A 12,350-nucleotide genomic window follows, 5' to 3' on the forward strand; every position below is an offset into this window, starting at 1 on the left:
GGCATATCCCTATAATAATGCGAATAATTTGGTAAAAAAATATTGGAGTTGCTCAGATTCGAAGTAATAATCAGGTTCAAATCCAGAGAGTCCAAAGACCCCGAATTCCAAATGTACGTTTCTCCAGTACAACAAATGCAGGTACCACAAGCCCCTATGACAGAGCAGCAGGTGATTGTTCCTCAGCAAAACATGAATCAAATGGTGAATGCAAGCCTGAATAAATTGCCAAATGCAAATCAGATAGCTCACAATTTCCCTTAATTGATTTGAGCGATGCAGACTTCTAAGAAACATTTCACAGTGATAGTTCTGATGATGAGGATTGCATGCTAAGTGCATCCTAAGAGGAAGATCAGCATGGCCCCTATGTAAATGGCAATGTTATGAGACACGGTGTGTCATTCTTGGTTGACACTGAAGCTATACGTTCGACTGTCAGAACAGCAGAAGTGCCAGAAATGCCCCTATCAGGAAGGAGACTTCAGGATGCAGGAGTAGCAAATAAGCAGGTGACAATTCCTGTTACAGAACATGTTCCAGTAAAAATACGTTCATTTGAGGAAAAGGACCAATTTGTGGTTTGTGATTCAAGTCCAGTAAATCTGTTAGGACGTGACCTATGGTGTCAAATTATTCTTGTATGCGTAACTGTAAATGTCAGGGTAAGTCCAAAGAGTTCTCACACAGTGTCCATGCTTTTCGCTTCAGCAATGCTACTCAGTTGTTTCATGATAGGAATGAAAGAAAATACTAGATCATAGTTTGAAAAGAAGTATTGATAATACTCCTGCTCGTACAATAACGTCAGTAGCAGACTACAAGAAATTCCATACGTTAGTGGGAAGCTGTGATAAGTGATTCCTTCCTGTACTGAAGGAATTTGTGTGCAAACATAGCAATCACAAACCGCCATGGTTTTGTATTCATATAACAATTTATAATACCCATTTGATGTCACATCTCCCTTAGAACTGGCAGTATGTAAATGTGTCTCATCTTCATACATGAGATCTTAATCTATGAATGATTACTCTAAATTCGGGGCACTTGTGACTGACATTTTCTCACTCATTTTTATTAGGCAAACTCAAACCAATAATGATCAAAATGATCGCAATTGCACATACTATTATTAAACCTGCACACATACTTACATTTACTCCTCTTAATTTGATCAGGTTTCATGGCTTGTCTAGGCACAGACCACATTATACTTCTAATGAAAATAAAAAATGCAAAAGCGGCTTTTAATTATTTCACTGTCTTTTTCAGGATTTTCTGTGAGCAAAGCAAAATCAAAGACGAAAGCTGTGTTTTGCCTTGGCAAAAGGAGTCGTTTTTTATCTCAAGTTTCCCCTGAAGATTAGGGGCCGAATCATAAAAGAAAGTATCAAAAGTACACCAACAGTTTATGTCCATCCATTAGTGCAGATTTATGGCTTTCATGAATTCACAAGAATTTACAGAAGTAGGCCAAGAAATCGAATTCCCAAAAAATTTGTGAACTGCATTTTAACATGAGCAAATATGCATGTGTAGATTTGCTCATGAGAAAATATGTTGGGCGTTTTAAAGTTCACTCTCCCTTCAACCACTTTTTTCCCAACCCTGGAAGAAGTTTTATGTCTGCCATTGACAGGAGTAAATTTCCAACCTTTCTCATAATGAGGAGTGATTAGAGAAGAGCTGATGCATAGACTCAAAAGGTCATTCCAACCATGGAACTATACCATAGCTACCTTCAGCCCCAGTATGTAGATCTGTGGAAAGGTGGCAAAATAAGACCATTGCTAGTATTCAAACCCTACTACAGAACGAGCCTTGGCATAATCAGATAGGCTATATAAGAGCTCTTGTACAATGAGATTGTTGCCGTAATTTGTCACAGCATGAAAGGGACAAGCGGATTTTGTTAGAGGACAAGTAGCTCTATGAAGCAACCTGCCCCATGGACAAGTAGATATTATAATGCATTCCACACCCCTACCTATCAAGGAGCCAATTTTGTTACGTTTAGTGTTCAGGTAACATTTAAAAGAGCAAGATTCAAAGAGTTCAAGCTGAGGATTGAGGACAGCTTTGCCGTATAACTGGCACCCATATCAGAGGTGAACTGGACAGGGTTTGACAGTTTTAGTTCAGCTATTACTGGTCCAACGGATCTAGCAATTCTGACCTGTTCGCCATTCAGTTCACAATTCTTGAGGGAGTTGAGGAGTAGCACAAAAACAGCACAAAGAAGACTAAGTTATGAGGAAACAGAACACAGTTATCAAGGGAGACTCCTGACAGTTCTGGAGTTGTGCTGTAACAATATGTGCCAACTGCTGTTCCTTTAACAGCTGTATTGGCGGGGGGATGTTGGAATAACACACTTGTGGATGTGGTGTGCCTCTCTGGGTCGAAGGAGACCTCCCAACCAACATCACTGTTACCAGGTCTCTGAAGAAGCAAACTTAAGGAGGGATGTTGCCCTTGCTGCGCCTTCTGTGTTGTAGTGATAACTGATTGTGTGCCTGGAAAACAGGGAAGGTCAGCCTCTTGCACTTTTTCTTACAGCAAGAATCTCTGTTCACTGACAGAGTGCCACCTCCATGGCATCGTGACTAGGTTCAATAGCAGGTTATCGAGGAAAGGCGTACTTGCTGGGCTTCTCAGTTTAAGTGGCAAGCAGAAGCGTACTGAGAAGGATGAATTGGCTTAATTCTATGGCGCAATGGTAGCGTAGGACCTCTACATCCAGAGAAAGAGTGGTGCTTGAATCCATGGTACAATAGTCACCAGAAAACTGGTTTGATCGTCAAACCTCCCTCAGCTGTGAGGCACTTTACACCCTTTTTATGGACTATGGCAGCTGGATTCAGTTGAAACAAGCTGGCCAGAAAATTAGCAAAACATTTTAGGTACTTTGAACTTGTGGTTACATACAACATTTGTGGTGGACCTGTCTGGGTGACTCATGTGGCAGGGTGAAGTTCTTCTAACCACCATCTGATTTCTTTGTAATGATTCAATCCAATACATCCTTTGGGAGTGGTCCATCATTACTCTGCACCAATCCAAACGGTTCAAGGAGGTACACTGTACCAAATGCAGCACACAAAAAGCAGACCAGGACGGCATGACTTCTCCCCAAGCAAGAAATACAACTTTTGTGGGTCAGCTGCTGCCAATGGTCAACACAAGGATGACTAGAAGCCTAAGCACTGGAACATAAGCTATTTGAATTAAAAGAAAAAAAGAGGATGAAAGTGGAAAACCAACAACAAAAAAAAATGCAAATAGTATGGCCCTGTGTTTACAGTTTGTTGAACGCAAAAGAAGCAGATTCTAATCCACAACTGACAGCAAAAAAAACACATGCATCTGAAAAGGTATGGATATGCACATTTCAGGGCGATAAGACACATAGAACACATGCATGCATGTGAGGTACTGCTGTGAAATAGCACTGATATACCAGCTACATAACTTTCCATACAGCTAATATGTGGTAGGGTATCCACAACACTGAGAATGAAAAGAATCAGGCCGTAAGAGTAAGACGCCGCCAGTCATTAAAGACAAACCTGCCCCTTTCATAAATAAAGCAAGTCTTCAGTGGTGAAGTTCAACTGAGATATAGATGCCAAAATATTTTGGGATCTTTTGCTTAATATTGACTTTTAATATATTTACTAAACTTGCAAACTACCAACCATCCTACAGGGACACAATTATCTTGTACTTCACATGGCACCTTGTTTCATTCCTGAATCCTTAAGCTACAAAGTACCATGTTTTCTGCCTCATAAATTTACCAAAGAAACAGGATGTAAATTGCACTTATCAAGCAACGCTTTCTATGGACTCTAAAATGACAAAAAAAAGGTTGACTTAACTTTAAGCATGGCCTTTGAAGGGGTGAAAAGATACCCTACCTAGGAACATATGGTTGAGGTTCCTGAAAGATGGAGTGCACAGTTTAGCCCTACATCAAACTAATCTTTCAAAGACTGGTGTTCCTCCTCTTCAGAGGAAGGGAAGTACCTTCCCGCCAGAGAGAAGGGAGTTTGATTGTTGCGCAGCCACAGAAATCCTGTTCTTGTGCTGGAGTAGATGTGATGGAGAAGTCTTTTGGAGTGAGCCAAACATGGAAATAAATAATAACGAAATTAGCTTCCAAAATGCCTGGACAATACATTATGGGGGCTTCATTATTGCGTGACAGAGTCACCTCTCACATGCGGAGTTCCATTGGTTAAGTCATGTAAATTAAGCAGCAGACCACGCAAGGGAAGAACTCCTGGAGATTTGACAAATGGACTAAAAGAAGGGACGAGATGTTTGAAACAAATTTCAAGATGTTATCGAAACATCAAATATTTGTGGCCATAGAGGCACCTAGTACATACTGAATACTTGGGGGTTTGAGAAGAAGGAAAGATTGGATTCTCTAGACCTTTCTGTGTGAAAATGTTAGGCTCACTATGGACACAAACATCTCAAAGCCGATTTTATCATTTAGGAGTCATTGGAACCCTGCTAGTGCAGTTGGGCTGCATGGATAGAGGGCATCAAGCTGGCCACATACAAGGCCTAGAAATGGAAGTAACCCAAACACCAACAGAGACTACATGACTTTGGAAACCCTGCTGAGCCACCAAATCTGGTATGTAAACAAGCAGCAAGAAAATACAAAACCAACGACAAATGCAATAGATACAAAGAAAAGACCACCAAGGTAGAGGTGACAGCTGAGGTGACTGTGTATTCAAAAAGACACTACGAAGAGGTTCTCCAAAAGTGCCAAATAACAGAGGCACTGAATAAAGAGCACGGCACCTATGGACACTACTCTTAGAATGGAAGTTCACCACTATGGAAAAATCAGTTCTCAAACTAAACAGCCCTGTCACAATGTAGCATGCAAAGATATGGACGGTTATGTTTAGTTCAGTTTTTGTAGTTGGATCCGGAGGGCACATGTAAGAGGAGGCTCTGAATCATAAAGCAAGTACCCATGTTTATATGGGGCATGGAAGAAAAAAAACTTTTGTCAAAGCATGTTGCGCAGACCATGTAAAGAGTTAAAGCCCCGTGACACAGAAGGGAAGAAAGAGAGACGGAGGTGTTACTCATTTTTAATATGGAATGCCCATGAAAAACCTATCAAGAACCGGCATTAAAGGGCACACCAGTGAGAAGGAAAAAATCAATAACTGAATGGCAGGGAAGTTCAAATTTGGATTTAACATTTTGAATTAAAGCATAGGAACAAGAGCCAAGTAATCAGAAGTGCAACAAAACAAGACAGAAAAGGCAAGTTGGGAAAACGAGTGAAAGAAGGCACTCTGGCAAATGATATCTGATTTACAAAGCAACCAAATCAGAAGAATGATTGTAGGCAGTGGAAAACATGGGATAGGACAGTGATCAATGAGTGAGTGAAATTCACTAGCAGAATGTTCATAGTCCAATCCCTTGTAAAGCTGCTAAATGAGAATTTAAAGCTTCGCGGAACTGATGTTTGCAAACCATCCCATCAAAATAAATATTACACACTTTGATCCAAGTCAAAATCCACTGATACTCTAAAAGGCATTGAAGGACGAAGTGAGAAGGGAAAATCAATAACCGAAGGCAAAAGAAGCTAAACCCCTCTAAATGTGTGTAACCCTCTAAATGTGTGCAAACCCAGCAACAGTGCAAAGCTATAACCGGTGTGGTTGCTTATTCAGGCCAGACTTCACATGGATCAGACATCTGTGAGGACCTGGAGGCTAAGATCCTAGGACTTTCTCCAAGAAGAGAAACACATTTGGGAGTTAAACCGGATGTAGGAGACAACCATCTTGTAAGATTTGAAATGTTTCCCCACAGAATGATATAAATGGTCTTCAGTGCACACCACTCATAAGCAAATGAAAACATACACTGAGAGGACAGGAATGAAATGATGCTTGTGAAACGGTGACAGACAACAAAATATTTTGCCAAGGCCAAACTGCACCACAAAGTTGCCTAACAATATGCACCCGCAATAGCCTAATGTATTTAACTCATAACTATACATTAACTAAACTAAACCACATCATAACTTGACATACATTACAGGACGAAAGTCTTTGATAGAGCAAACTAACTCTGCTGCAGCATAACCCACTCATTTTACCACCACTATCCTTAGGACCAAAACGAATATACTAGTTAAGAACACAAACAAATAGAGCTATATAAAGTAGTTGGCAAACAGGGGCGCTTTGACAGATCAGACACTACCGACTAGCCAAATGTCAGCTGTTTTCTTTTGAAAAATTAAATAAATATCACAAACTAAGGCAAATGCACCAACTGCTTCGCTCAGAGGCTACACCAAGGTGGGACCCAACTGGTGACAAGGATTTGTTTTCAGTACTTGGTGGTCACTGTCTCTTCCAAAAGTAACTAAATGGCTTTGTGGTAATTTAACAGGTTGATGGAATGTCAATATGTTTTAGGAAATAGCTGACGAAAAACTACTAACATAATAAAACAAACTGATTATTTAATGAGAATGTACTTTTGTGAGGGATCGTCCTGTAGAAATATCACAATAACCAGCAAAGTGCATTTTAAGAGATAATAGTAGATAAGACTTGAAGGCTACAGACACATCACATTGGATATTCAAATTGAAAATAATCTTGGTTCTCAATTATTTTATTCTAACAGTGGATTTCAAGGATAACTTGAAAAACAACTTTAGCGAAAATCACATAATTTTCTTCAACTTACTTCTGTCGATATTCGCCTGTGGTGGTGATTCCTCATTCGTACACGGACAGGAGACTGTATTTCATCAGAGGATGTCCCTGAGGCTTGGTCACTTTCACCATCTGAACCCATTTTCACATTTTCATGCACAATGCCTATATTCAACCAAAACCCACAGTTACGATCACAGTTATGCCTTCAAAAGTTAAAGAAGCAGACTAAGAGGAAAAAAAACATGATGCCTAATTCAATACCATTGAAATAAAATAAAAAAGATTTAAACATTGTCATTAATTTAAACTTTATACAGCATAGTTTCACAAAGCAATAAACGTACATTAAAAATAAGAATTAAAAACACACATATTAAATAAAATAAAATTTTGGACAAAAATCTCCAGCAGTCATATCACATACTACCTACACATAGTAAGTTCATAAATCTCCCAGGGACTGCCTGATTCTTAAGACGTGCCATAAGAATGATGAAACACTTGCAGATGAATGCCGCTTTAAAACGTCCAAGATTGTGCTCTTTTAAAAGGCTTTTAAGAAAAAATGTTCTAAGCACATTTTAGAAGCTACAAAAATGCATAAGCTGTAACATGCCTTGAGCTGAGCCGTTATCACAGGTACGTTTAGCTAGGGCTTTAGCTCAATCATAACTACAGGGAAAAGTGCGCTTGTCGGGTACATGAAACCTAGGTAAATTGTGCCCTTTTTTCCTACTTTGTGTTTCGAGAACAATAAATTCCAGTTAAAGCACCGTTTAACAGTGCCTAGGTCCTCTCAAGCTGTAATGGATGTCTTTCAAGATGTGGTGTTCCTCTGTCAACTCCTTCAACCTAGCTAAGCTGACTCTACCCCCAGCCAGAGAGTCCAGTAGGGAAAGGTGATGACCCTTATGGGCCCCTTCTTAAAAATAGGCACAATTAGTAAACCAAGATTCCCTCAAAATGTTGGTCAATAACTGCCAATAATATTATCCACTTGAAAACAGATTTATTAACTATTAATGCTGCAGTATATACACTTATTTCTTACATTATTGTATTGCGTAAAAAAGGCCCTCTGCATAACTCTGGAAAGCATTAGCTCCTACCCAGAGCACATAATGGCAAGTTCTGTGGGTCGTCTTTTGCTCTGGCATACACAACAATGGTAATTACACTGCCAACTTCATGTTCAAGACTGCGACCCAGAGAAAGCCTCTATTCTAGAAGGGCACATCATGTGCACTCGCCTTTCAAACGGGAATGGCTACTGACAGCTCATCTGGCTGTCGAGGATTGGCAGTGGTGGCAGCAAAACATCATAGTTGTAGGGCAGGCCTTTTTACCAGGCTCCTGCTCAGGAGAATTGTCTATAGGCATTTCATGTATTTTTCAAATTGGTGGCCCGTCCACTACAAATGGATCCCACGTTTCATCCAAGTGTGTGCATTAGTTCTGTGTGGAGGGGTTGTGCATTTAGTGTGGCTACTACTCACTCTGGAAAATATTTGAATTTACTAAATATATGGCACTTAAGATGGAGGGGGCACTAGTCAGTAATGTGAATTGCAGGGCTCCTCCGGGCTATTCGTGGGATGGTTTGAAGTGGGCTACACTCTAGTGTGTGGTGAATAGGAGAAAGTGGGTCACTTAGACGCTCAGTGACATTCCACCCGACTTTCCTGCCCTACCGGACACTGGATGGGCTATTTCACACACAGATTTGCAGGTAGTTAAGACAACCTCTCCCTCAATCGTGCTCTTGTTTTGGATTGCCAACGACATGAATCCCACTACAGGAGACACCCAACTCTGTCCTACCTTCTGGCTGACACCAGAACACTAATTATGGCTGGACCAGTCTGCGAGGAACAAGCAAAAGGGAATACTTCCCAAAACCATTCCCACAGCTGACTCCTGGAATACACAAAGTTTGAGTGCAGCTGTAGAGTAAAGACAGGACTGAAACTTCCCAGTCAGTATGCCAAGATTTCACTACTACAATCTGGGGTTACTCACCGGTGGTGAACAAGAAGCTTTTCTGTGCTCCCTGGTTGTGGCATTTACCATCAAATCCAACATGGTAACTTTGTGACCAGAAACATGGAAAGTTTCAGAGCCTGTCAGGAGATGCTGTCTTCGGGACTGCATTGAAGGAAGGAGCAGATGAACTGCCCTTGCACAAGAAAGATTCTGTGTAGCAGAGGAGGGCAGCAAAAGACCTGAGGAAGTAACCAATTGAAGCTGGCGTTCAACTCCGGAAGACCTGTATCACTCACATCAGAGTATGGGGTCTAGGTGACCTAGGTGCCCTGTAGCACATGCTGAGAAGCTTGAATGCATGTGACTGTGTGGTACTTTTGAAGAGCAGGCTTTGTGTCTGTCTCACTGAATAATACTAGTGCCTGGGTTCTAAAAATGTGAGGCACTGAACGCATCATGACAGCCTTCAGCAGTTCAAACCACTAAACTATGCCAAGGAAGGTATCCCCCGTCATTGGAGAGGACATTGACTGATGTTCTGCCATCACCAAAGCAACAAGGCCAAGCGGGTGACTTTAGCAAACCTAATCTACCACCGGTAAAGCACAGCTGATGCTCGCCTTATCGGATGTGCATATGTGCACACACAGCAACAATATCAGGTGGGATGGGGCAGAGACCAGGTAAATGCACAAATGGTGGTTGTGCATGAAAACACACACTTCAAATGTGCTGCCACAGCAAACTGCCACCATATGTAGGTCAACCTTGTACTTCACTAAGCCCACCAAGATTATAGAAGATATTGCGCAATTGTGCCTGTGAGAAGGAGGAGATTCATTGCTCCTCTGAGAGACTGAACTAATCCAACTCCTAGGATATGGAGAATAGCCCTTCGGACTGCAGGAGCCACCACAGGTACAATTCCATTGGAATTCCATTTAGAGGCCTGTTTGCACATTAGGTTACCAATCAAAACCTCTCCTGGGAGGAGATGCTGTTCCCCAAAATTACCCCCTCCCCCTCAGCCCTTTCCCATCCCCAAAACACACTAAAACATGAATATTTATACTAGATCAATAACTTAAGTGCTTTCTGAATTTTACTAAGTACTCTGTGGCATGCAAAAGTAAAGTAATTTCCTTTTTATAGCTAGAAGAACTGGTTGGAAAGTGATTTACTAACTTACACTAGATGGTTTGTTGAGTTCTTAGTCTCTAACTTCACACCCCCAAGTAAGTCTTGGACCACTTTACTTTGCAATCCTGATGGTCATATTCTAAAGGGGTCTGTGTAATTGACACTCAGGTTTTGGCTTAACATTAAGGTAAGATTCACGACACCACTGGTAAATAAGTGGCTTTGATTTCTGAGATCTGATTTGTATGTACTAGTACTCCCGAAAATGCCCACACAATTAGTAGCAACTTAATTCATGCCTACAGTATGCAGAGATGTTTCCATTTCATTAGAAACCATAGATTAACTCTGTGAAGATGGACACAAAAATGCAATGTGAAGATTGAAATCACTAAAAGACATAATGCAATTACATCTGAAGAATAACTTAACTATCCATTACCATTTTTCTCTCCACTAGACATATTTTTGGTATAGTTAAACTTTGGACCAGAACAAACTTCAACATATTTTAAGCTATTAGAAACAATCAAAAAATAATCATCTTTACGGGACAAACAGCAAACATTTGAGAAACTTATAGCGAAAATGATTTTCTTGGCTGTCATAAAGTTCTCTGACCACTTCCAAAGCTATAAGAAAGGGCTGGAACAAGGAGTATGCCCTGCAGGTAAACGCCAAAAGAGTCGCAAAGCATAGCATTGGAGGATCAGTGACCTTGCTTAATTTGAAAAATTTGGCGAGGATGGCAGCAAGAGTTTATTTATGGTATTTGGTAAACAATTATTTTCTGAAAATGTACGACTTAGAAATGTTAAATACTTATGTAAGCATAATGCTGATTGACCAACTAGTAGTACTAAATGTATGGCTAAAAGAAAGAATCTGCAAATTGAAGAAGCTAGACTTTGTCACAACATTAAAAGTATTGAATCAAACTTTACTTGCACGTGAAGATCTACACTGGTTCACAGTGGTACAGAAAGAAAAAATAATCAAGATTCTTGCACCAATATTAAGGCACAGATAGGCAGTGGCCCCAAATATCTACAGGTATTATCCCAACCCTAGACTGTGAATCGCAATACAAGTTCTAGCTAGGCAAATTTGCTCACAAAGCAAAATTTACCCACAAGCAACACGAAGGAAGACTGATCCGGGCACTGAGTGCCTAATTGTGTAATTCACTGCAACTGAACCACAAGAAACTATTATGTGCACTAGAGTTGAAAACAATACTGAAAACATGACAATTCTTAAAGACTTTTCCCACATACCATGAACCTTCTGGAACTATCCCCCTCAATCACTTCAGCAAACCCTAAAGAAACAAATATCTGCATAACCACACAGAAACTCAACAAACCACCACAAATATTTACTCTACCTCCACACGAAGTAGCATTTGTCAAAAGTCAGTGCTTTTATAAACAACTGAGAAGTGAGAAGAGAAGTTTGACTGAAATAAGACTAAAATATATGACCTAGACATTTTTAGGCTAAAGTGATTGCTCCAGAGGCTTTGGTCGTCCTTTGGACTTGAAGAATGGATTTTTTTTTTTATCATACACAAGTTTTGCTTCAAACATAGTGCGTTTAATGGCAGCACACTGCTTTACCTTGGAGCTATGAGGCTAGCATGATAATTAATGCACTACAAATAATACACAGGATTAGTGGGATTTGGGACCTTTGTGTTAAGTAGCTCAGTTTTCAAAGTAGTAGTAGAACAACTAATATTACAAAAGCCACTTCCTTCAGGTGGAGGAAAAAGGAAAGAACTGTCAACATAGGTCAACAAGAAAAACAGGGGCCTGCTATACATCACAGTATGCCGGCTATATCCAATAATACATTAAGTACAAGATCTAATATACAGTATGTTAAATAGAGTCAATGCACAGCACTGAACTGTACTAATTACAAAATAGGGCTTATAAAACACTGTTGTTGGATTTATATTATCACAATCTAGGTTTTCATTAAAACCGTTACTGATAACGTCTGTATCTTTTTTCTGTGGCAGTTTCACATTATTTCTTCTATGAAAGATATATTAAAATAATAAAGGTGGATAAAAGAAAGCATACTGCTGCCTTAACATGGTGTACATATACTTGCAACAACAATTTAAACTAAGCATAGCAGAGGGCGGCCATCTAGCAAAAAACAAAAGACAAAAAAAACAATTAAACATAACCGAGTCTTTTTTTGAACATTTTTCAGGCTACAAAGTGCAACCACTGAAGCAACCAAAAGGGATCCCCACAAACCAGCTGAAAGCACACAGCTCTAACTTGGGGTGCTTAAAAAAACATGGTAAGCTCTCCTGGGGCCATGGATTCAATGGCACAGAAGACTTACTGTGTTTTTTTTTTTTTTAATGTTGCTTGGGGCTGCTGCGCTCCCTGCAGCACTCCACAACATTAAAACAAATGTCTCTTCTAGATGCACCACCAGGAATAAAAAATATAATAAAAAAAATCCCTCTCAAGG

General features: G+C 40.1%; 1 protein-coding gene across 8 annotated transcripts in view; it reads right to left on the reverse strand.

Moving 5' to 3' along the window:
• The window catches only part of LOC138259164 (cyclin-dependent kinase 17-like), a 521,155-nt gene that overhangs the window by 283,550 nt on the left and 225,255 nt on the right, over positions 1–12,350 (reverse strand). For all 8 annotated transcript variants that reach the window (XM_069206701.1, XM_069206696.1, XM_069206702.1 and 5 more), the window contains one exon: positions 6,760–6,893. In XM_069206701.1, the coding sequence (XP_069062802.1) occupies positions 6,760–6,893 (134 nt within the window). The remainder of the gene's footprint in view (positions 1–6,759; positions 6,894–12,350) is intronic.

Source organism: Pleurodeles waltl, chromosome 9 (genome assembly GCF_031143425.1).
Source record: "Pleurodeles waltl isolate 20211129_DDA chromosome 9, aPleWal1.hap1.20221129, whole genome shotgun sequence".
Taxonomy (NCBI): domain Eukaryota; kingdom Metazoa; phylum Chordata; class Amphibia; order Caudata; family Salamandridae; genus Pleurodeles; species Pleurodeles waltl.